The sequence below is a fragment of the Urtica dioica genome, chromosome 4, assembly GCF_054948205.1.
Source record: "Urtica dioica subsp. dioica isolate 48M chromosome 4, U.dioica_male_clone48M_v1_H2, whole genome shotgun sequence".
Taxonomy (NCBI): Eukaryota; Viridiplantae; Streptophyta; class Magnoliopsida; order Rosales; family Urticaceae; genus Urtica; species Urtica dioica.
The window spans coordinates 10,350,098-10,376,738 of record NC_142759.1 but is presented as its reverse complement, the minus strand read 5'-3'; the positions used below and the strand labels follow the sequence as shown (position 1 = coordinate 10,376,738).

General features: G+C 38.3%; 4 protein-coding genes across 4 annotated transcripts; 3 read left to right on the top strand and 1 right to left on the bottom strand.

The window, feature by feature from the left end:
* Positions 1-797: 797 nt before the first annotated feature.
* Positions 798-2,726, bottom strand: LOC149400290 (P-loop containing nucleoside triphosphate hydrolases superfamily protein). The gene has a single exon (XM_089613331.1). The coding sequence runs from the start codon at positions 2,413-2,415 to the stop codon at positions 1,078-1,080; it is 1,338 nt and encodes a 445-aa protein (XP_089469457.1). The 5' UTR covers positions 2,416-2,726; the 3' UTR covers positions 798-1,077.
* Positions 2,727-12,506: 9,780 nt separating this feature from the next.
* LOC149400289 (uncharacterized) lies at positions 12,507-13,204 on the top strand. Its single transcript, XM_089610409.1, has 2 exons — positions 12,507-12,640; positions 12,697-13,204. Exons 1-2 carry the CDS (start codon positions 12,507-12,509, stop codon positions 13,202-13,204), a joined length of 642 nt encoding a protein of 213 aa, XP_089466535.1.
* Positions 13,205-13,790: 586 nt separating this feature from the next.
* LOC149400288 (plant/protein) lies at positions 13,791-17,854 on the top strand. The gene is made up of 4 exons (XM_089610439.1): positions 13,791-14,119; positions 14,211-14,471; positions 14,826-14,985; positions 17,578-17,854. The coding sequence occupies exons 1-4, from the start codon at positions 13,898-13,900 to the stop codon at positions 17,754-17,756; spliced, it is 822 nt and encodes a 273-aa protein (XP_089466565.1). The 5' UTR covers positions 13,791-13,897; the 3' UTR covers positions 17,757-17,854.
* A 6,039-nt stretch (positions 17,855-23,893) lies between these two features.
* On the top strand, positions 23,894-25,924 carry LOC149400287 (serine/arginine repetitive matrix protein). The gene has a single exon (XM_089612095.1). The coding sequence runs from the start codon at positions 24,003-24,005 to the stop codon at positions 25,392-25,394; it is 1,392 nt and encodes a 463-aa protein (XP_089468221.1). The 5' UTR covers positions 23,894-24,002; the 3' UTR covers positions 25,395-25,924.
* The last annotated feature ends 717 nt before the right edge of the window (positions 25,925-26,641 follow it).

The window sequence follows — 26,641 nt, the reverse complement described above, 5'->3', positions numbered from 1 at the left end:
TGAAATTAATCATATTCCAACTCATCCATGACTGTGCTGGACCCAGAGGGTACCACGCAACAGCTATGAGGACTTTCTTTCTTTTATGTTTGCTCGGATACGAGGACCTCTTTTTTGCAATGGCTCTATCCGAGATTTCACTTGTTGATCGGATCACTTTTTAAAAATAAATAAAACGAAACACACTTGACCAGCTAATCGTCACTCGTGACCTATGTCCTTTCCATTTTTTCTCTTTTTCTTCCTAAATTTGTCACTTGTGCAGAAAGAGGATACATGTTCGACGAGAAACGCCAAATTGCATCATCATCGCCAATTATGAGAGCAGAAAATCCATAACAGACTTTAAATTCAGCACCACTGAAAAAGATAGGGAATATGGTTTCTCTTATCAAGATAAAACCAAAGAACTGTAAAGTAATCAAGCCAATAACGCCAAAACTACTTCTTTCATTTCAGTATTCCCGATTTCCATCATGAGAAAGAAAGCATCTCAATTTCGTTATTTTAAAGTTTATTCTTTAAAAATTAAAAAGTGTACTTGTTCCATTCTCTTTTTTCTATGGTTTAGTCGTTTGAGTGACGATGATAAATTATGCCACTTTCTATACGTTACTATCATCTTCATCATTCTCCTCATCACCTATACATTACATAATATATTCATTTCATCACCTTTCCGTATACAATTGCATTCCTTGGTTGCTCATTTGATTAATTCCTATTCGTTTGTCCTTAAAGCAACTCCAATGATGTACATTTGCAAGTTGAGAAAAAAAATAAATATAATTACAAAAAAAAAAATTAACCTAAGAAAAAGTGCTTGCATTATCTTATGCTTACTTTGCTAACATAATCCTCGGATTTACAGAAGTAGCAGCAAAATCGAAAAGAATGAAATAAAACAATAATCATAATCTAAAAAAATCCATCCACAAAAAAAATTAAAACAAGACTTCCCATCGACGCCCCCAATTTCCCACCAATAATTCACTCAGTTTGGTTTAGTGGTTGTGCATTTCCCATCAACCAATGGCACATTGACCATTCATAACCACCCGCCACGTCACGACAAAATCAACCCTGGTTCCGACCCGAACCCGAGTCAAGGGAGTCAAGTTTTCTCCCACTCTTGAGCCTGAGGAATCCATAGAGCTTCTTGAGGTCCCGGGGCGGGACGGGGCGATCGAGATCGACGGCCGAGATCCTGCGGTCGTTGTGGAGGGCGGTGATGACGGTCTTGATGGCCCGGCTCGGGGAGGCCCGGTTGGCGATCATGAGCTCCGCCACCTCAGCGGGGCTCAGGGTCGACCCGGCCATGAAAATCTCCTCCACTTGTGGGAACAGCTTGTGGTCCTTGACCCCCAAGTGGCTTGAAGCCAGGCTCTTGAACGACCCGAAGTCGCACAGCGGGAAATGGATGTGCACATCAACCCGACCCGGTCTCAGCATCGCAGGGTCAATTCCGTCTTTTCCGCTCGCCGTGAACACGACCACTCTCTCCTCCGCCGCGGAGGAGCTCAGAACGCCGTCGATCAGACCCAGCACCGCCGCGGCGGATCTTCCCGAGGAGATTCTGTCCAGATCCTCCACCACGATCACCGATCGCCGCGTCGTCCGAAGGAGGAGAAGCCTCAGATCGGATTCCTGAGAGAGGTCGAGATCGTAGACGTCGTAGGAGAGGAAATTCGCCATCGCCGCCGCGAAGCTAGTCTTTCCCGTCCCCGATGGACCGTACAGAAGGTAGCTCCGCTTCCAGACCCTTCCGAGGCGGTGGTAGTACTGCTTCGACTTCAAGAAGCTCTCCAGATCGGACTTCACTCTGGATTTCAAATCCGCATCCATGGCGATCGTCTCGAAGGTCGACGGGTGGTCGAACGGCACGGACCGCCACCGATCTCCGGCGCCGGCGCCGACGAAGAGCCTCGTCTCTCTCCTCCGCTGCTCGATCTCGTCCGCCACGCTGTGAATGTGCTGGAGATACGGCCTGAGGACCCTCCGCTTGTCGCCGCGGCGGATCTTCAGAACCAGTCCCTTTCCCTCTTTCTCGTCGCCGGACCAGAGCAGCCTGGCTCCCAAGAACCTATCCTCCACCGACCTCCGGTCCGGGTCGAGGCGGAGGACGATCTCGCCGGACTTCTTGCCGGCGACGAGGTTGGCCAGGTCGGAGTCCTCCACGGAGGGAAGCGAGTTGAGATACTCCATGACTCGGCGGTGGAAGCGATTCTCCTGCATGTTGTCGTCGTTGAATTCGGGAACCTTGAAGAACTGGTACACGTGGAAGCAGTCCTCCATAGCCACCCACCATTTCTTCACCGCGTAGACCAGTCCGGTTTTGTATAAAATCACTCGAATCGCCACGGCCGCGACGACGAAACCCAGACACACCGGAACTAGATACGCCAAGCTTATCATTTTTCTCTTTTTCTTTTTTATTTGTCTCTCTGTTCGCCTGGAAAAATCACCAGCTGGTTATTGCCTGCTATGTTATTTGTATACCTAACTAGAGAAGAATATTGGATTCATCTTTAGTTCTTTATTTTTTCCTTCGTTTGGAAGAGTAAAACATTTCGAACGAGGATATCAAGAATTTAAAGAAGAAACGAATTCAGAATAATGTGGGAGATACTACGGGATGGGTTTTTATGATGAGAGTTAATGGAATATTTAATTCGGGTTCAGAGACGGCTAGGCTAAGCTATTTTTCATTTTTATTTATTTATTATATTATTTATGGGGGTCATCAAATGCTCTGAAGTCTGAATAAGAAGGTGAAAATTACTGAAGAAAAATGTGAAAAGAAAAGAAATTATAGTTTTCTTTATTAAATATTAGGTATAAAATAAGATTTGTTATCATTTTTGTTTTTTCATTATTTGGTTAAGAATATATAGATTCGGCCTTGACATCTGATTTAACACTGGATCGGTCGTGGGGGTATCAAACCAATGCATAGTGAAATAAACATTTCAACTTGATTTCTTTTTAATTTAATTAATGAATTAGAGTGGAGGGAATGTGGTAAGGGCTTTCTTTATTATCTAATTAGTGAGGAATATGCTCATAATTGCAATTAAAAAAAAGATCAATCCTGCTATACATTGGGCGGCTGGTTGATTTAACATTATTAGTTTTGGGTATCATCAATCATATAATGAGCTTTCTTAGGGAATTATACCCATAATAATGCGTTTGAAGTCTAAAAATAAGTACCAATTTTTTTTTTAAACCAATTAAATATTTTTTGAGATACGATATTTAATAATGATATTTGAATCAAACTGAATGGCGTGCAAAAGTTTTCATGAAAAACATATGCAAACGACAAGATGAGGGTGTGGTAAAATATTACTTGGGTTTTAAACTAAGTTCTGGATGCAATTAGGTTTATACTTAACTTGTGCGGAACCAAAATAGAAACGTAATTTTCGGTATGAAATATATCAACACAGAAGAAACTCAAATTTTGGGTTGATACGATTTCTGGTCCCTGGTGTGCTAGTAAAAGACCATTTAAAATATATATAAGAAATAAAAAAATAAAAACAAACAAACCGTAGTCCTCCTATGGTTGAAATAGTTTTTGACCAATTGACTACTAAAATGGTAAGTTTTCCCCCTTAGTTTGTACTTGTACAGTTTATTTTTCGAGTGGAAAAATAATGTGTAAAATACAAATTATTTGTTCACATCGTTGACTACAGTTATGTATTTCGCAATTAATTAGTGAACAACATTGATTTTCTACATGTGTATTCGGCTAATCGATCTCCAATGACTTAGTTTGAGTGACAAGATCTCCTACATGTCAGGTGACCTCTACGAGAGAGCGAGAGTTCAATCTTTTGAAAATGCAATATTGACGTTTGAATATTATATCTTGTAAATTGTGCTAAAATAGTCAACGTAATTGATGATATATATAATGTATGATGTAAAATTAAATTATTAAAAAATATCGGTTAGTTAATTGTTAATAAATCAACCGCATAATCCTCACTTCATATATACAAACAAAAGGAAATCGATTTTCACTTTCTAGAAAGTGTACATATATTTCGAGCAACATTTTAGAAAGTATATTGGTTTTGGGATGAATATAGGGAATTCATTCAAACTCACTTACGAAATCAGAGAATAAATTAAGATTGCATAGTTTTCAAAGAATAAATTAAGATTGCATAGTTTGTCAATTTATCAACGTTTATCCCAGTTTTAGCCTTACGATTTTGAACACAATTTTATTTATTTAAAATTTGAAATCGAATTTTCATTGAACTAATTAATAATCAATATTTAATTTGTTTCCAATTATATATTTTATTTACATAGATTTTCTTCAATATTTTCCAAATGAAAGGGCTCATTCTGCCTCTTTCCCCGTGCATACGAGTGTCAATGAAAATAACTAATGTTAGAGTTTTAGATTTGAGAATTTTTTAGAGCGTTTGCTAAAAATGGGTTTTCAGTATTTTTTACCTTTCGAAATGTGTAAAGTTAATAATCGAAAATAATTTTAATAAATTTATGAATTTGTCCAGTAACATTTTGGGTTTTGATTTTTTCTTTTGTAAACCGTCTATAGATGATAACTGTTAACCGGTAATAATGATTATTAATTTTTTTTGTTTTCTCCAGTAACATTTTGATTTCTACATTACATATATTTAACAATCGGTAATAATCATGAGTTATTAAGTTATATAGCCACATGAATATAGTGAATTGAGATATAGCCCACCTTTGGTTAATTTCTTGTAAATAGCCAAGTAAACTTATTAACAGATTAATAAAAGACTTATTTAACACAGCCAAACATATATTTTAGGTAGTTAATAGGCTGCCACGTATGCAAGTTGGCTATTTACAAAGTATTTACCAAAGGTTGGCTAATTTACAATTCCTATAGTTTATGTGGCTTACGTAGCCAATTTTTTTTTAATAATCATTAGTAAATTGATGTTACTATTTTATTTATTTTTTAAATTAAAATCGGTTAAACGGAATTTTTAATTCTTTTGATCACTTAATAATTAGAGTGGATAATTTCTAATTATTAACTAAACATTGTCTAAAATACAATTTCAACTTCACAAATATATATATATATATATATATATATATCTATATACACATATACACAATTTCAACTATAGTTTCTATTTAACTATAGTGCTTTTGTTTTAATGTTTAATATGATAACGGTATTGTATAAAATATTCGTATATACTTCATGTATATTTCTTCTGAGTGAAAAGCCAACAACCAACGAAACTAGTGTTTTTGTGCTAACCTTTCCCCTAATTGTAAGGGTGAACGAAATAAATTTGCATAGACTTTTTAGATAAAACTGTTGACTGCCTAATACCAAACCCAAACTATATTCCAAAACATCAATAGTCGTCGTACGTCTACTCATAACTGGAATCGATCAATTAGGAAAATAAAATAAGAATAAAATAATGATCCCAATGATAATTCTCAGTTGTGTGTGTGTGTGCGCGCATATATACATATATATGTATATATATCAACTCGATAGTTGAGAGACTTGAGACACAATTGAAATTGTCCAAAATGGACAGCCTTACTTTTTATATGACACAACGATCATGAATATTTTATTATGTTTGCTCTTTTGGGTTCTAATAACTTTTTTTTGCCACTTGAAATTAATAAAATCACAAAATAAATAAAATTTTCTAAAATTAACCAAGTTAAAAACCAATAAAAAAAATTTGAAAACATGATAGATAATATATATATATATATATATATATATATATATATATATATATATTCGTGTATATCAATTTTATATTCTGGTTAAATATTTTATCTCTCTTTTTATAATTTATTTAAATGGTCCATTAAATATATAGCATTATTTGTAATTTTTTGTAAATAGTTAAGACCAAATATTTACACACGTAAATTAGCTGAAAACCCATGCCAAAACGTTGATTATTATCTAAACGTTAACTAATTAAAAATTTATCTAGTCTTAGGTGGTTAGTTTGCTAATTGTTCGTTATTTAAAAGGCTCTATGTTTAATATACAATATTAACTTTGGTCTGTTTTGCTAAATAAACTTAAGACTTAAGTTTTCCTTATAACATGAAATTTTAACTATTTTTTCTAATCAATTAATTTAGAAACGCTATTTTGTCCCTTTTTCTGGTTTTATTTGTACTAATACATAACAGAATTAAGAAGAAGAAAAATTTAAGCTGGAAATTTTAGTATATTGAAGCCCTCCAAATGAAATGTGCAACAAAAGCCCTATTTTTTTTACACACAATAAACAACCTTAAATTTTGGAAACAGTTTTAACAATAAGAAAAAGAATGGTGTAATAAAGTGAGTGTTTGTGTAATTTTATATATACATATACATATATATATATATATATATATATATATGTGTGTGTGTGTGTGTGTGAGTGTAGTTTATATTTTAAATAAAGTGTGCGTGTAATTGTACGCAAGAAAAAAGATATTTTTTATGCCGACGTCACCCAAGATTATAAATTCTTAATTTTCGGTGTTTAATATATAAATATCACAAACATTGATTGGGGTTCCTTTAACAAAAAAAATTAATCGGGGTCCAATAGAGGGACTAATGTGGTCATTGTTGGTGCTAATACAGACAGCATGTTTATCCGTGACGCGTAAGTCACCCTCCTTTCCATCACATTTGCACTTATTCATAATCTCTTGTTTTAATTTTACATTAATAAGTAGAAACAACATTGTAGATTTATTTTCTCTCACATCTTCTTCTTTTTATCTCAACAAAGAAACATGTTTTTTTTTTCCTTTGGTATTCTCTGACTTAGTGGGAGACACTGATTTCCAGCACATAACGCTACTCTCGCCGGATTCCCCCGCCGCAGTCGTCCTCCCCCTCTACCTCCTTCGGCTTTGTGGCCCATTCCGCTGCGACCTTTGTCGTGTGTTGTTGATATTTACTATTGTTTCTTGTGGTGGATTCTATAGAGAGGATGTTATTTTTAAGATTATAAATAGATTTCTTTTTCTTCTTGAATTTGTGTGTGTTGCCTTTGATGTTAGGGGTTTTGGCTAGTTTACTTTATCTTTTACAATTAAGTTGTGTAAATAAATATCCCAAGTTATCATCATAAAAATATAATAAATAAATATTTTAAAATTGAAAAAGAGATTTATTAGTATCTCCATCTATTAAGAGGGGAGATTAAAATAGTAGTCAAACTATCAATTTATTTTAAAAGATAATCAATATTAATTAAAGTCCCAAAAATACTATTCTCTCCCACACCCAAACACCCAAACACCACACCCACACCCACACCCAAACACCACACCACAATCTTCCTCTGCGATCCATCGGATCTTCGTCGGAGATTCGCCATCGCCGGCGACGAAGAAGGAGCTTCGGACTCGGTCGCCACCGCCTTGTGTCCCTTCCGGAGAAGCTCGCACCGATTTTCCTCACTGGTGGTTCCGAAGTTGATTCTGACATGGTTGTCGCTCGGGTCGCCGAATTCGGAGTTAAATCGCGTGTCGAACTCGAAGGCGACAGAGGCAGGGCCAGCACACGCGGCGGTGGAAGTGCGATTTCAGATTCTAGAGTTTTTCGTTCGACAGTAAATCGGATTAACGGTCACAATTAAATCTGATTAACTGTCTGTCACTGTTAATCAGATTAACTGTCACAGTTAATCTGATTAACTATGACGAACTTCTTCCGAAAACGATTTCGAACATCGGCAATTCTCGCGGTTGCGCCGATCCGGCCGTTCGAAGGTCGCAAGTTCAATTCTGCATATTAACTGTGATAGTTAATCAAATTTACTGTGAAGATTAATTCGATTAACCGTGACAATCTCATCCGGAAACGATCTCGAACATTAGCGAGTCATGCGGCTACACAGATCCGACCGTTTGATGGTAGGGTTGAGATTTCACCGTTTGAAACTTTGATGAAAACTCAGATTCCGGCGTCGGAGATGAAAGTTAACAAGATTTATTGATGTTCTTGTTATATTTAATAAGATTTACTGTTGTTCTTGCTACGGGTAATGAGATTTACTATTTTTCTTGTTACTGTTAATATTATTTATTCCGACAGTTATTAATAATAACTCTTAAGGGTATTCTTGGAATATTGGAATGTTATTATAACAAATTGATTACTTTCCTAAATATGTTAATAGTTGGACTATAATATTAAAATATGGGCTGTTTGGGCTAGATACCTAGCCCGCCCATTAAAAAAATACACTTTTAATCAAAATAACAAAAAATTTGGTAAAAAACATTTATATCATTTGAAATAAAATTGAGTTTATATGTCAAAAGTACTTTTTAAACATAAAATCATAAATTTTAGACAAAAATAAAATAGTTATTTCATTTAAAAAGGGTTGGACCCAAATCGGACCTAATTAAGGCTCGGGTCAAGCTCGGATTGGGTCCGGGCCGGGCTTGAGGGCCTATACTCTAAGCTCAGCCCAGGCCCTTCAACAAGCCCACTTCGGTCGAAATTTTTTCTAAAAATGGTCGTGTCAGCCCCAAATTACTAAAAAGGAGGGCCGGACGTTGGCCCACGGGCGGCCCGGCCCAATTAACAACACACAATAACCATATACTATTTTTATGGCTATTGCTCCTCCGTCCATCACTCCGTCGACCATCATCTCCATCCAGACGAACAATATCAAAATCTTTCTAATCAGGATCATTTTGAGAGTTTTTGAGAAATGAGAGGTTAATTTTTTTTTAAGTATAAAGATGAGGGTCAATGATAGATTTTTATTTTTATTTTTATTTTTTTATATATATATATATATATATATATATATATATATTCATAAGGATATGACATAACTACTATATAAACACATATAATTACTTCATTTTGCTATTATTTCACCGAACTTTATTTACTTTAAAATAGTTATTAGAGTATTTTCCACTGTTTTTTATTTTTTAATTTCATACGTATTTTTTGCTCCTAATAAATGATAATGATTACTAATGAATAAGATCTTAAATTCAACCCAGAACCAAACCCTCGACCCTCGGGGCCGAGGACCGGGCTTAAAAATGTTCTAAGTTGGGCCTTAAAAAACCCATGATATAATCATAAAAATAAATATTTTAGAAATTTAAAATATACACTTTTAATCAAAACAACAAATATTTTTGTCAAAAATATTTATATCATTAAAAATAAATTTGAGTTTATGCGTCACAATTACTTTTAAACATAAAATCATAAAATTTAAACAAAAAAAAATAGTTATTTTATTTAAAAAAAGGTTGGGCACGAACCGAGCCTAATTAGGACCCGGGCCAGGCCTGAGTTGGGATTTTATAAGGGCATGGGCCAGGCCGCGCTTGAGGGCCTATATCGTAAGCCCACCCCATGCCCTTCAACAAGCCCAGTTTGCCCCGAGTCTTTTAAAAAAAAAATCGAGTCGGCCTAAAACCTATAAAAAAGAGGGCCGAACGATTAGCCCACGAGATTCGCCAAACAATGAAATCTTTGATATATATAGCATATGATATAAGTACGAAAAATGCTAACTATCTCGGAGTTTCTATTCAGGCTAATTTCACGAGCTGACGTGTCACATGACATGTGGACATTATATAACTTTGCTTTTTTAAAAAAGCGTTTTTAATTTTACGCTTTTGAAAAAAAAAAAAACCGTTTTTCTCAGAAGCTATGAAAATTTAGTTTTTCAATTTTTTCTATATTTTGCAAAAACACTTTTCAACTTTTACAAAAATCCATTTTTATCAAACACTTTAAAACAGTTGAGCTTTTAGAAAAAGGTAAGAACACACTTAATAAGCTAAGCCAAACACATCCTATACCAAAAAAATTCTCTCCTCATTAATTTCCTTTGCTACGTACACCTGTTCAAGAATTAAAATATCGATACCGATACCGATACCGAAGTTTTGATTTGACTGATATATCGAGTATCGACGGATATCTTATAACAATTTCAACACCGACTACCGATGATATATCAATGATATATCGACTAACGACGGATATATCGACAAAAATCCTATAAAAATAGATATTATGTATATATAATTTAATGGTACATATAATAATTATATTTTAAATAGACATATATATATATATATCATATCTATATATAAATATATTTATATCTATAATACATAACATTTATTTGAATTTTGAACCACTTGATTTTAACTTGAAACAATGAAATTCAAAAATATTAATAAAAAATAAAAAAAATCTTTGATGTTATTTAGCTGACAAATAAAGTTCACCTTATTGTGAAATTAAATTTTTTTAAGAAATCACTCCAAATAAACCTATGTGGTTCTATGAATTTTAATAAGCAACAATGGGTCTTCATCCTCCCAAGAACTCTAAGTTTAAATTTTGGGCCTGTTTAGAGCTATAAAAATTGGTATTTCAGGAATAACGTTTCTGTTTTGGCTCTTATAGTAAATTTATTTTTTATTTTTATTTTTCTTATTTTTTTTTTATAAAAAACGGTATTTTGGGAATAAAACGATATTTAAACTGTTATAGTAATTTTTTTTACCGAACTTCCCATTTTTCCTTGATGTCATGGATATATCGGGATATATCGTCAGTATTTTAAATATTGCACCTGTAATATGAATGGCAATAAATAGAATAAAATAACTTAAATTACCGGAGAAGATGAAGACCTCATCAGAGAAGACGAAATTGATCCGTGAAAGGATGGAGCATTTTCAAAAGCATATATACCGCCGTCAAGTATCATCACCATCAACCGGTTGCTGCCGCAACCCCGACGATGTCCTCTCCTTGACGTCAGAGCCACTCCAAGACTATGGTCACCAACATTACCGACATTTAGTCTTCGTCCTCTGTCCACAACGAAGAAGCTAATCATATGCATTGTGACGACCCACAACGCTGAAAAAGTTTTATGTTTCGCTTGATTCTCTAGTTCTTTTTTTTTTACTATTCTTTAAATGAATTTAAATTTTAAACAGAGATGGCGATTTTTTTTTGCTCGAATAAACAGATGGTGAATTAGACTTAATATAAAAAGACAAGTAGTCGTGTCCGTTAAATGAATGATGAATTAGACCTAATATAAAAAAGCGAGGAAGTTAATAAAGAGAGAGAAAGTAATATAAATAAATAAAAGGTTATTAAGTTATATAGCCACACGGTTATAGTGAATTGAGATATAACCCACATTTGGTTAATTTCTTGTAAATAGCCAAGTTAACTTATTAACAGATTAATGTGTTGCTCCCGTAATACATCGGTGGTCGAGGCTGCCCTACTCTCCAATATTATCGGTGTTTCCTTGGTGGAGGAGCTTGAAAGCTACCTCGGGCTTCCGACTCACGTGGGAAGGAACAAGATGGCGGTGTTTAGCACTCTTACAAGCCGTGTGCACAAGCAGCTCCGGGCGTGGCGTGCTAGGATCTTTTCGGCGGGAGGCCGTGAGGTCCTTGTGAAGGCGGTAGTCCAAGCGATCCCCACGTATATGATGAGCCTCTTCAAAATTCCATCCACCGTCATCAATGACCTCCATGGTCTTATAGCCCGGTTTTGGTGGGGAGGCTCGGAGGATAAGCGGAAGATTTTTTGGAAACGATGGGAGCTCATCGCTAGGCCTAAAGGAGATGGAGGTTTGGGTTTCAAGGATCTTGGCGACTTCAACCGAGCGCTCATCGGTCGCCTCACGTGGCGCATAATCCAACACCCGAAATGCTTGATGGCCCGGATTCTCAAAGCTAAATACTTCCCTTTTGGATCGGTGATTGATTTCGCTTGTCAAAGTCACTTCTCATTCTTGTGCAAGAGCTTGTGTTGGGGGCGTGACCTTGTCCGACAAGGAATCCGATGGCAAGTCGGGGAAGGTAATTTCAGAGCCTTTTCGCAGCCTTGGATCCCGAGAGCGGGGGCCCTCTCAGTGATCTCGGAGGAGCCGGATGACGGGTTTCCTTGGCGAGTGGCTGATCTGATGAAGGAAGGCCGGTGGAACCATGATATTATTGAGGCTATCTTCCTCCCCTATGACGCCAAGCAAATAGTGAAGATTCCGCTTGGAGAAGAGTGCTCTCGAGATAGGCTTGTTTGGCACTTTGAAGAAGATGGAAACTATTCAGTGCGCTCCGGCTATCATCTTGCGAGATCTGGGCTGTGCCGGGAGCCATCTTGTTCGGCCAGTGAGGAGCCCTGATGGTGGAAGAGGATGTGGGGCCTCCAAATCCCGCCGAAGGTGAAACATGTGGTTTGGAGAGCGTGGTTTGAAGCTCTCCCGACCTACGGCTGTCTGAGGAGAAGAGGGGTTGATTGCCTCCCTTTTTGTGCTTTTTGTGGAGCGCTCCCGGAGAACGCTCTCCACGCGCTTTGGGAGTGTGAACACGCATATGCCATTTGAAGGAGCTCGCTGCTCCAAAAATGGGTCGAGAAAGCGGGGGCGATGCCATTCCGGGATATTTGTTTGTGTGCGATGGGGAGCTTGTCGGAGAGTGACCTCGAACTCTTTTGCGGGTTGGTTTGGGTTGCGTGGTCCGACCGGAATCTCAGGCTGTTCGAGAATATGGTTAAGGCGCCGGAAGCATGGGTCGATGACATGGCTAACCGGTTCACGAGCTTTCGGAAGGGGGTGGTGAGCTTGGAGGCGCCCGGGGATATGTAAGGCCGTCGCAGCTGAAGACGTGGATTGGCTCGAGCCTAGGAGATCTCAAACTCAACATCGACGCGGCGTGGGATGCGCGCTTCGGCGCTGCTGCAGTGGGCGGGGTTGTTCGGAACCATGAAGGCGAGGTGATTGGTGGGGCGGCCTCCTCGATTGGCTACGTCAACTCAGCCTTGACAGCTGAGTGTGTGGCACTCCGGTGGGGGCTTGGCCTAGCCCTTGCCAAGGGGTGGCGAGTGTCCTCCGTCGAGACCGATTGTTTGCGTGCGTCTCAGCTGGTGTCGGGAGAGCTAGTCAACGGGCTGCAAGGGCCGATTATTCATGACATTATTGAGCTCTCCAAGAGGTTCGGAACGCCGGGGCTGTGCAAGTGGATCCCGAGAGGCTGCAACGGGGCTGCTAACTGTGTGGCCAAGACTCGTTTAAATTGTTTCTCCGGTTTTCCGTTTGCTGAATGCCCTGCGTGGCTTTATCCTTGTATCCAAAAAGACATTCGGTTCTTACTGTGATTTTCAATGAAAGCTTCTTCCCTAAAAAAAAAAAAAAAAAAAAAAAAAAACTTATTAACAGATTAATAAAAGACTTATTTAACTCAGCCAAACATGTAAAAAAATGTAGTTAATAGGTTGACACGTATGCAAGTTGGTTATTTACAAAGTATTTACCAAATATTGACTAATTTACAATTCCTATAGTTTAGGTGGCTTACTTAACCAATTTTTTTATAAATAAATGGTAAGTGTGATGATACGGCATCTTAAAGGTGTACCATGTTGACTGAATGTTAGATTATGCGCACTACAAGGCTAAATAGCATCTCTCTTTAAGTATTGTTGAACTAAAAAAAACTGGATTCGCCAAGCAGCCTCAAATTGAGGGCAAGTATTACCTAGGGGTCCTATCCACTCTCCCCAACACTCCAATTACCAAGGCTTCTTAGGAGTTCTCCAGATCACTCGTGCTTCTTCTACAAAAGTGTATAATGGGGTCCATTTTTATTAAATCTTAGTCCCGTCACAAAAACACGTGCTATTCAATTCCTCAACCAACAACGGTTAAAAAGAAAAAAAAAAAAACTTATATATTAATCAGAAGAAGCAAAGCAATCCTACATTGTCCCTTGTCAATTGATAGCCACTAGAAGAAGTCACTAAGCAGAAGTTATCCTCTCTCTCTCTCTCTCTCTGGGAGAAGCAAAGAGCATGGCAGCCACACTGAGCCTGATGAAACTCCCAAGCCTCTCACACAAACCAAACCAAACAACAACAGCCTCCTCAAAACCCAAACTCCCGAACCCATTCCTACTCAAATCCTCAGTCCGCTTACAGAGCCTCGTCTCCGAAAGCCTCGACTCTTATTCTTCTTTTTCTTCCTCTCTTCCTCTCGCTGCCCTCACCGCATTGCCGTTCCTCATTCACCCGGAGGCAAATTCAGAGTCTTAATTATTTTCTCCTCTTTTTTTTTTTTTAATCGTATCTTAGCCGACTGACCGACCGAGTGTCGTGTGTTGAACAGAATGCGGCGGCGGTGGGCGGGGAATTGGGGATACTGGAGGGAAGGGCGTTCGCTCTGATCCACCCGATCGTGATGGGAAGCTTGTTCGTCTACACATTGTGGGCTGGCTATTTGGGGTGGCAGTGGAGGAGAGTCAGGACTATTCAAAACGACATCAACGACCTCAAGAAGCAACTCAACCCCGCTCCGGTGGCTCCTGATGGAACGGCTGTCCAATCGCCGCCGTCTCCGGTTGAGGCCCAGATTCAGCAGCTCACTGAGGTCACGCCTTTTCCTTTTTTTTAGTCAGGTTGAGAGGGTTTGACAATAATATATTTATCAGGTCGTTGATCATCAATACAACAGTAACTGCTAATTAGCTTTGAGATGAATTATTGTACTCATATCAAGTCCAGCAAAACCTCAATTGAGTCACCCCAAGAGGTCGTGTCTTGAGAAACTAGATGTTAATTAGTGAATATGACATGTTAAGTAATTTACTCGTTTTCCTGTCAACTGATTTGAGTCGGAATCGATGGTACTTAACTCGTTCATGATTCATGTGTGGAATTGGGAAGGTGACATTTGTGTTTTGGCTCTTAAAACTCATGTGCTGGTTTCTTCTTGACTCCTCAGGAGAGGAAAGTGTTGTTGAAAGGGTCTTTCAAGGACAGGCACTTCAACGCGGGTTCGATACTGCTCGGCTTTGGAGTTCTCGAGGCTGTCGGCGGCGGAGTCAACACATGGCTTCGGACCGGAAAGCTCTTCCCGGGCCCTCATTTATTCGCCGGAGCAGGTAATGTTACAAAATAACCATTTGAAACTAACTGATCATCAAAATTCCTAAAGATTAAGCTTTCAACAAACTAGCAAAAAGTTTAGGTGATGTTTGTTTCTTCACTCAAAAACTGTTTTCTAGTTTTTGGGTTGAAAAAATTGAAAACCAAAATTGAAAACATGTTTGGTTAGGTGTTTTTGGAAAAAAATTTCAAAAAATTTTGAAGTTGTTTTGGAAAAAAGTAAAGAAAACTGAAAACAAATAAAATGTGTTTTTGAAAAAAATTTTCTTCTCTTCTCTCATCTTTCTCCTCATCTTCTCTTTTCATTCTTTCAAAAACAAAAATGAAAACTATACCAAACACTTTTTTCAGTTTTTTCACTTTCTCAAAAACAAAAATGAAAACTGTACCAAACATCTTTTTGAAAACAACTACAAAACAGTTTTTCAATACAACTACAAAAATTAGAAAACAGAAAACAAAAAACTTTTTGAGTTAACTACCAAACACAACCTTAAGTTTCGTCAAGAAAAGATAGACACGGATTCGATTATGTCATTGTATATAAGCAATTTAAATTACAGGGTCAAAAGATTTGAAATCTAGTTCATTATTTAGCTATAGCACCCTTAATTTTGAGCCTAAAAGATGAGATCTTGTGAAGATGACAATTGACGTTTGTGTTTTTGATGAGAATTTTCTTAACTAAAGAAAAATCTACACAACACAAGCGAACGTGTTGTCAAGTAATAGAGTGCAAAAGCACGGATATCGATCCCACAAGGACTCTAGACTATTTCCGAAGCAAACTCACTAGCTTTCTTTCTCGAGTTATGGAAATATAAAAAAGGTTTTTTTTTTTTTTTTTTTTTTTTTTATTGTTTTGAGAACAAAATGAAATGTAAACAAAAGCGATTAAACAAGATTTAAACACAAGTTAAAAAGGAAGGGGCACGACTTTGTTATTTCATCGAGTCGGTTGGTCATGGTACGATTTTAAACTCGGGTTTAGAGTGTTAAAACTTAGTCTCAATCACTCCTATAACATTCATTAATCTCTCTCGAGTCTTTAGGAATCTAGCTGTGTCGAACTTAAACATCTCGGTTCTCGGTTTGGGTTCTATTAAAACACAAAACCGCATTTAGTCCGGGATTTCAATCAACTACATCTATCCCTAGTCTTTCTATAGCTCTATGAAGGCTAAAGATGGGATGGGTAGATCTCACTCGTTTACTACCTCTCGGTGTCTAAACTTGTCTAAGATTCACTAACTAGGTAACTACTCTAGTTAGCGCTAACTCACACCCCATATCCATAGAATTTCACTCTCAACCCAACCATGAAGCATAAATCTAATCCAAAGGTTTAACCAACCAACTCAACTACATCGCACCTCAAACCAACTTAGCTACTCATGATTAAGAATAAACAAAATAAAATTGAAATAAGTAAAAGAAGTAAAGTAATAAAGAAACAAGATTCACTAACTAGGTAGCTACTCTGGTTAGCGCTAACACACACCCCATATCCATAGAATTTCACTCTCAACCCAACCATGAAGCATAAATCTAATCCAAAGGTTTGACCAACCAACTCAACTACTCAACTACATCGCACCCCAAACCAACTTAGCTACTCATGATTAAGAATAAACAAAGTAAAATTGAAATAAGTAAAAGAAGTAAAGCAATAAAGAAACAAGACATTGAATGCTAATCTCCACAACCAAATAAAGCTTTCATTGAACTAAAGCAATACTTCAATATTCCACTTAGCAATAAAGTTAAGATCACAATATTCAATGCTCAAGAAATAAAGGTAATCAACAAAAACTCAAATAGAATACTTGAAAGCTTAAAAGATGTTCAACAAAGCAATAAATGAAGTAAATAAGTCAAGAACAAGAAATAAAAGAGATAGAGTTAAAGATGAACAAATGGAGATGATGAAGACGATGGAGGTTGTCACTTCTCCCTCTTCTTCTTCACTCTCAAGCTCAAGAATAAAATGAGAATCAAACTCTAGCTTTTCTCTCTCTAACTTTCTCTCTCAAGTTTTTCAAACAAAAGTAAAAAGTGTTCTATGATAAAGATGGTATATGTCTCTTTGAAAAAGTGTATATGAGGGTTTAAGAGAGCTTTTCGGAGCAAATATGGACCATTGGATGAGATCCAAGGGCAAAAAATGATTTAAAAGACGAGCTCCAAAAAACACTGAAAAGTAATAGGCACGACGCGCCACATAACAGGCGCGCCGCGCCACTCGTAAAATCCTGAAGGCGCGTCGCGCCTCACTCGCGCGTCGTCTTCTCGAGCTCTCGGTGTAAACTTTAAGCACAGGGAGCGGCGCGCCAAACTTGAAACGTTGACTCCTTTGTTGACTGTCGTTGACTTTTGTTGACTTGACTTCAAATGGCCATAACTTCCTCGATTTAGCTCCGATTCAGCCCGTTTTCGCACCACAGCCTTCTCTCACTCTCTTAGCCTGAAAACATAATAAAACTACAAAATAACATAAAAAAAACACTAAGAACAAGTTCCGATTCTCATCTAAGAGTCATAGATAAGTGTGAATGAATCTCACTTATCAGTTTTGCGGTGAACAACAGGTATCACAGTTTTGTGGGCGGCCGCGGCGGCTCTTGTGCCATCCATGCAGAAGGGAAACGAAACGGCCAGAAGTCTTCACATCGCCTTGAACGCCCTCAACGTTTTGCTCTTCATTTGGCAAATACCCACTGGGATTGAGATTGTCTTCAAAGTGTTTGAATTCACCAGTTGGCCTTAGAGGCTACAAATCTTAATTTCCACGTGAAAATGTGTGCTGCTTTATCATTTGAAGCATGAACTTCTAATAAAAATATATATGTTGTTGTACATGATCAATCATGGTGGTTCAAGTCACTCTTCGTTTTCGGGATATTAGAATACAGGTGTGGGCTAAGCAAATCAATAAAACGTCTTAAAGTCTTGGTGATCCTATAGAAAATATAGGCATAAATGAAGAGCTCATTATAATGGATAAAACACATTCAATGGGAGTGAGGGTGACAATTCTACTCACAGCAATGTTGATCGACTACACGAACATTGAGAATTTGATGTTTTACGACACTTTTTTAGTCAGGGATAGTTACAGGACAACTAGTTATTTAATATTGAAAATGAAATTTTTCATTCGAGTTGATAAGAAATCTAGTCGGTTTTGTGTTGCTCCAATTGGGGAAATCACAAACTTGGAAACAGAGTAATTTTATTTTTATTTATTTAATGCAAACTCAACGACTTACATGATTGTTCCTTCCTTTAAACCAAAGACAAGGATACAATTTCATTTGTAAGATAATGAAAGATTGATAAGAAATACTCGTTGAGGAATATCTTCTCACCGTCTATTATTTTCTCTGAAAACTTAGCTAATTAGTTTCATTTCTTTCTAAAATAATGAATAGGTTCAAGTAAAAGATCGTGAACAAAAGCGAACTTCTTCTACTGTAGGACCTTTTTTAGGAAAATGTTTTAATATAAACAAAATTTGGGATATTTTATTTGGCGTAGTTAATTATAATTGGGAAATTGATATGAATATTATTCAATGTTCACATTACCAAAATCTGCAAGGAAGATTTTTTTTTATTATAGCCAAAGGTTTAGAAAGCATCAAACAAATAGCCAACAGGCTGACTCGGCACATGATTTATACCATAATTAGAATTTATTTTCGAAATTAAAAACTCAATCTATTATTCAAAATCCCTAATTGTTAGAATCTCTCTCTCTCTCTCTCTCTCTCTCTCTCTCTCTCTCTCTCTCTCTCTCTTTCCGTCACATTTTTAGCCATGAACAAAGGTAAAAAGTATTTAAAACGCACTTAATAACCAATAATAACTGGTAATAGGTTTTCGCTTCAGTTATAATCGATAATAACTGCTAATAGGTTTATGATTCAAAACTAATTAACAGTTATTATCGACTATTAACTGTGACACTGTTTTATTAACCTCCGTCATGGCTAAAAATGTGACGAAAAGAGAGAGAGAGAGAGAGAGAGAGAGAGAGAGAGAGAGAGAGAGAGAGAGAGAGAGTATTTAGGTATAGATAAATTGTTTTCATTCCATTTATTTTTAGTAAGGAATTAGGGAAAAAAATAAGGGTAATTTTGTCTTCTTGTATCAAAGATTGGCTAATTATCAAATATTATTAAAACTTTTGCTATTTCACAATTCTAAATTTAAAAAAGACTAATTAAGTAGAGCACCTTTTTTTTTAAAAATGGTATGTGATATTGCTTTTTTTGAAACTAATCAGAAACAAAAAAAATGCATCTACACTTTTTAAGTTGTAATCAATCAGTTTTCTAAATGTTTGTATTTTATTTAATAACCTTGTTTCATGTTTACATTTTCTTTTATAAGGAAAATAATCTCAGAGAACTGTCTACAATTTCGAAAAACACTATTTTCAAAAGTATTCAAAACATTCACTATTTTAAAAATGTTATAATGCTGCCCATTTCTTTTTTTATTTCACTTCTATTAGTAAGCATTTCACAAAGCCATTGCAAAATTTTGGTGGGGGGATACGGAACAACATAAAAAAATCCACTAGTGTAAGTGGTCGGAGCTCACGGCCCACAAGTCGGTTGGTGGTCTTAGCTTCCGAGACGTGGGGAGATTCAACCAAGCGCTCATTGCTAAGAACGTGTGGAGACTCTTAAGACGGCCGGATAGCCTTGTTGGGCGGGTGTTTCGGGAGCGCTACTATGCCGACGAGGATTTACTCAAGGCCTATTGTAAGTCGTCGGGATCGGTTCTTTGGAGGAGCTTGTGTTGGGGTAAGGAAATAGTTATTCGGGGATCGAGGTGGAGAATTGGAGATGGTGAGAATACTTCGGTGACCGATGACAGATGGATCCCGCGGCCTCCGTCCTTTAAGCTCTCCGAAAACCCCTTGATTCCGGGAGATATGCGCGTCTCCGAGCTCAAGATGGTCTCCGGATCGTGGAACATTCCTCTCATTACGGCTATGTTTGACCCCGAAGATGTGGACGCTATTCTTAGCATCCCGGAGAGTCGTGGGGGAGGCTCGGACAAGCTTCGATGGCACTATTCCAAGGACGGGGAATATACGGTGAAAAACGGGTACCGCGTGGCAATGGAGAGCACGGTCACGACAAGCACCTCCTCTCCCTCCGGAAACATTTCTTGGTGGAACAAGCTTTGGAGCCTCAACGTACCCCCTAAGGTTAGACATTTTATTTGGCGTGTTTGTCGTGGGTGGATTCCCGTCCGCTCCGATCTCTTAAAACGCCGTATTGTCCCCGATTCTCGCTGCCCGGTGTGCGAAATGGGGTCGGAGACGGTCTTCCATGTGTTTTGGGGATGTTCTTGGTTAAGGAAAGTGTTGAAAATTACGGGATTTAAAGATATGGTAAAAAATTTCCAGCCCGGTGAAACGGTGGGGCTATTCATGCATGCCTCGACGACTCTTAAGGTACGTGATTTTGAACTCTTTATTATTGTCGTGTGGGAACTATGGAATCATAGGAACAACGTGTGCTCGGGGAAGAAGAATTGGGAACCCGGAGATCTCCTTGAATGGTCGGCCGGTTACATTCGTGAATATCAACAAGCGGCAACGGGAGTTCGGGAAAAGGAAGATGGCGCCAAAGGCTCGCCATGCCGGTGGGTGCCGCCCCCGGAAGACTCCATAGCGGTGTCGGTGGATGCAGCCGTGAGATCCGAAGGACGACGTATAGGCCTCAACATGGTTGCACGGGACTCTAATGGGGAGGTGTTGGGCTCGGAAATAGCGGTGCTTAATCTCGGTCTCTCCCCTCAAGCTTCGGAAGCTTCGGCGATTCTCCAAGGTATGTTTTTTGCTTTAGATTTAGGATGGCTGAAAATTGTTTTGCAATCCGATTGCCTCGAAGTTATCTCGGCAATCCGGAGGGGTGCCTCATCGGCCACGGAGCTTGGAACAATCATAGATGATATTTTATTGCTTTGTCCTAGATTTAATCATGTTGATTTCCTTTATCACCCTCGTGGATGTAATAAAGCTGCTCATAATATGGCGAGTTTTGCTCTTAATTTCGATTCGGGCGCCCGGTGGTTGGGATCGGCTCCTCCTAATGTTATTGAGGAAACCGTGAACGATCGCCGTGGTATTAGCTCTTGATGTAACCACGGTATTCCTCCGCCACCTAAGTGAGAGTTTAGTAAAATATTTTCCCGTGGTCCCGCCCACGGTTCTTCAAAAAAAATTAGTAAGCATTTGAACCTAGGGTGTGTAATTTTAATATACCCTCTATTTAATATTTCTTTTGTTTTCTCTCTATCTTTGTTTCATTTTATTCGTAGAGAGATAAATGACAAAGAGAAAAAGAAAGAAAGCGTACGATTATCTTAACCACTCTTATTCTCGTGAAAAACCACCACGTCGCCGCTTTACACAACCCCAATCTCGAGATCCTTCTTCTTGTTCTTCTGTAACCTTCTTCTTCTCCTTCACAATAAAACAAAAAATAGAAATCCCAAAGACCCATCGCCTTCTAAAAAACCCCTAGCCTTCGAGATAAATTCTTAGATGCAAATAAATTTTCAAAGAATCTTGGAATTTATGTGAAGATTTATTTACATGTGTTGTCAATAAATCATAAACAAAAATATGGGGTTGTTTTTGTTTAACACGTTGACATGCTAAGTATATGAGAATTTTTTTTAGGATTAATTGACATGCTTATCAATAAATTCTTAGATCTAAATAAATTTTTACAGAATCAGGAAACTAATGTGAAGATTTATTTACATGTTTATCAATAAATCTTTAAAAAAATCTGGGATTTTTCTTTGAACATTTATCGACATGTTTGATGTTAATAAATCTTCAAAGAATCTGAAATTTCATGTTTGTCAACAAATTCTTAGATGTCAATAAATCTTCAAAGAATTTGGGAATTTCTGAAGATTTATTTACGTGTTTGTTAATAAATCTTCAAAAAATCTGAAATTTTTCTTTGAACATTTATTGACAAGCTCGTAGATATATGTATATCAATAAATCTGGTATTTTTTTTATAATTTTAAATTTGTAAAAAGTAATTTAAAATGTGAAATTTCGTGAACTAACATCTCGAGTTTGATGGTTTGTTTTTTTAAACACTGGTTTTGATTCAATGATAATATAGGTAAATGAAATGAGGAAATAGAGGAAAAATAAAAACAAGGTTAAAATCATATTTGTAAAAAATGAGTACTCATAGTTTTGTCGTGCTTTTAATACATGATGAAGAATGAGTCTCAGTAAAAGAAAAAGAATAATAGTTTATGAACACCCATTCAAAATATCATGACTAGTTTTACACCCAAATCCATTGACCGACTTCCATGACTGGTTATTATAATGAGAGAAACAATAGATAAATATACAAGGTCAATTGTCAATCATATCGGATCACTTTACTATAAGACACAGATAACCCTCTGAAAGCTCCAAGAGTAAACAATTTGGAAACAATTACCATAATTTATAAGGAAGACTAACCTCCACCGTGGCTACTTTCTCTGCAGTGGACCCAATACACTATTTAAGAACAAAAGAAAGCTTGTAGACAATCCAATATCAAAACATTATCGATATATAGTAATCATAAAAAGTATACGTATAGGAAGAGTGAACTTGAAGGTCATTTAGTTTTTCAGGCTAATTATATGTATGGGACACAAATTCTAAGAGAGATACTATTTCTATACCTTCTTGAAGTGAGTGCAAAAAACGATTTAGATATTCTGTGGACCCACATCTCAACTTCTTTATTTTTCTTTGCCTAAAAAGAGCAGTCTCTCGGGGAATCATTTCAACGTTACAAAATCAAGTATGAATAATGACCTTTAATTATGGCGAACATCAACCGTCCGTACACTTGAAGGAGACCGTAACCAGCATGATTCATGAGGAAGCACTAAAAATAAAAAAAACTGTAAAATAAAAATACTATAAAAGTGAAAGGTATTAACAACGGAATCGAAAACTCGAACCACATCAGCAAGCAAAGTCAGTAGGAAGACAAGATAGAGACATAAAGCAGAGCCAACACAAAAATCTCGGCCGAGATTTTAAGAATCTGGTTATACAGTTATAGTATACTATGCATGATTTTTTAAGTGAGCGTTAAACGTGTAATTAACCAAGAATAATCATTGTAGACGTGAATTTGTTGTGCGCACCTATTGGTTGATGATGCTTACTCATTCCATTTTCAGTGTTGATTACTAGAGTGCGTAGCGAATTATATACGTACTACATTGTCTGTGCATATGTTTCTTTTCCTTATTCGAATACATTAAATGAAACCGATCAATCAGACCTATTTTTTTTTTACTATAGATTTTCTATAATTTAAGTTAAACCCTGCATCATCAATTGAACATTTAAACACAATAATTTACAATAACGAACAATTTTCGTCTTACGAGCAAGAGCAAGAGCAAGAGGGTGGTCGGGTAGTTAGACAGAAATTATTATATGCTTAGTGAAAACTGAATATTCTGGCTCCGCTACCTGCATGAGTATTGTTGCACGTACGTACATAGCTATTCATATTATAATTTTGTAGAGACATCCTTGTCTATATAGCAATAAACATTACCATATAATATTTTAACATTTTTAACGATTCAAATCACCCCAAAAAACGGCACATACAGTCCTAGAAAGCCCACCAATATAGCTTTTAAAAAGGTAAAAAGAAATAAAAACAAAACTGTAAAGACCATTGTTAAGATTCCTATCTTCCTTCAAGAGCTGTCTGCAATTAGTTGCTGAATCAGATGCCTTTCGTATTTCCTCTCTCTCTCTCTCTCCCTCTTTCTTTCTTCAACACAACATGGTTCGGCTTTTTCCCCTCTTAGTTAAAGCAATATAAATAACGTCACATACCAACCTAACCAACATCTCAATCAACCCTCCAATATATTTTCCTCTCACATCACCCTTTTTTTTCCCTCCGCTTTCCAAGTGTAACGTAATAGCCATGGCATCTCAAGCCCCGCAACGCCCCTGGTTCCGTCTCGGCTCCATTGCCCGTCCCGCTCCCACCATGACCCCAGCCCCGGCCCCAGTCCCCGCTCCCGCTCCAGTGATCAGAGAGCCTTCTCCAACCCCGGCCCCGCCACCTAGAGAGCCTTCTCCGGCACCGGCTCCCGTGACCAGAGAACCTTCTCCGACTCCAGCTCCGGCCCCAGCACCGGTGAGAGCACTCGCTCCCACTCCCACTCCAGTGCCTACGCCGGTTTCACCAACGCCAACCCCGGCCCCGGCACCGAGCCCAATGGCTCGGCCTCAACTTATCAGGCCGATTGCTCCGGCTCCCGCGCCTGCCCCAGCGGTGACACCGACCCCGGCTCCAGCTCCAGCAGCACTGAGCCCAGTGGCTCGGCCCCAAGTGATGAGACCAGTAGCTCCTGCTCCGGCTCCGGCTCCAGTGCCTGCGCCTGCGGTGCCAACTCCGGCTCCGGCGCTGAGCCCAGTCGCTCGACCGCAAGTGATGATGATGAGGCCGGCGGCACCTGTGCCTGCGCCAGCTCCGGCGGTCCGCCCCACGGTTATGGCCACTTCTCCGGCTGCCGCTCCTCCAGCCCCGGCGGTGCGGTCGCCGCCTCGATCCACCACCTCAACCACCAATTCGGTCTCCTCTTCTCCGGTGACCACCAGGAGCACAAACGTACGGAGCCCGGTCCAGCTGTCTCCGACGACCACACGGCCCACCGCGGCAGCCTCAACATCACCGCGCAAGCTCGTCCCGTCCCCTTTCGCCCTCCCGCCAGCCCAAGCCAGCAGGTCCAGCCCCGACCCGCCCGAGGCCGAACAGAAGACCGTCTTCGTCCAGAAAACCCAAGACAAACCCGCCGCCGCCGCCCACTCTCCTTGGTTCTCCTCCAACAAAGACTCCCACACCGAGTACCGCCACTCGTCCGCCAAGCCGGGGGAGAAGAAGCAGGCGCCGAACAACAAAATGTCTTCAGAGACGGGCGAGGAGCAAGGAGGCGCGGGGATGAGGGTGATCACCATCGCGGGGGACAACCGCGGGGCCGTGATGGAGCTCCTGAGGTCGACGTCCTCCTCCGGCGCCGCCGTCGTGAAGGGGACGGGGAGGTTCGCGGTGGCGGAGAACAGCAGCGCGGGAGAGGAGACGGAGAGGAAAGGGAAAGCGGGGAAAGGGAAAGGGAAAGGGAAAGGGAAGGACGGTAGTCCGATGAGGCACGCGTACGTGAACAGCAACGTGCAAGGGATCAACAACTCCATAATATACAACGCTTCGTGCACCCACCACGACCCCGGCGTCCACCTCTCTCTCCGCCGCCCCAACGCCGCCTCCTTCCTCCTCCACAAACGCCACGACAACGATACCAACGCCCACAACTAGTCGTTCTTTCACTCCCTATTATTATTATTATTATTATGATATAATTATATTTTATTTGTTCGTTCTTTTGGAGTTAGGGGAAAGAATAATAATCATGGTCGCCAACAGCATGATAAGAAGAAAAGAAAAGAACAAAAAAAAAAAAAACCATAAAATAAGTGAGGAATGGCATGGGGTTCCGATTCTCCACGTCGTTTTGGCGCTTTCACTTTTCTGTGGGGGTTTCGTCGCCTTAAACCTTTCATTCTATTCTATTTTATTTTATTATATATATATATATATATATATATATATATTGCGTTTATATCTATACGTATATGTTCTGATTGTAATAGCTTCTCAGTTTGGCTATATTTCATGTGTTTGTTGCTGGAGCGGCAGTTTGTAAAGACGCCTTTGTGTATCGCCAACTGCTTGCATTTTCTGTTGTGTCTTCAATGATTTATCTGTGATATTTACTTCCTTTTTCAAATGCTGGTTTTTGTCTTGCTATAAAAGCTTATATATAACTTAGTATAGGTTTTATTGTAGTTGCGATTTACATGGTGTGATAAATTGATCTATATTCTATTTTTGACATTAGTCCTTTGGCTATAAAAGAGTTTCACACGTAACTTTTATCAAGCTTGGTTCCGTAGTCAATTATTTTATCACACATCTTTTTTAGTATAAAATGATCATTTCATATGCAAAATCATTATCAAATTAATTTATTATTATTATTATTGAATCTTGAGTGGAACCTATAGATTGTGCTGTAAAAACAAAACAAAAATTGAAAAAATTAGGCAAAATATATTTTTGGGGTAGATTTAAGTCCATTAAGAGACAATATAAACTCAGTCTAATTGAAAAAAAAAAAAAAAACTTTAATTTGCTACAGTTAGCTTCCATTCAGTATTTTGACGACAATACCGAAATTATGACCATTTCAATAGTTTTTTTTTACCAAAATTTATTAATTGCATTTTATTTGAAACTATGACCATGACATAATAGAGAGGAATGTTTTGGAATCAAAATACCCTTCATGGATCATTAAACAAAAAATTGGTTACGTAAGCCACTTAAACTATATGAATTGTAAATTAGCCAACATTTGGTAAATACTTTGGAAATAGCCAACTTGCATACGTGGCAGCCTATTAACTACATTTTTTTACATGTTTGACTGAGTTAAATAAGTCTTTTACTAATCTGTGAATAAGTTAACTTGACTATTTACAAGAAATTAACCAAAGATGGGC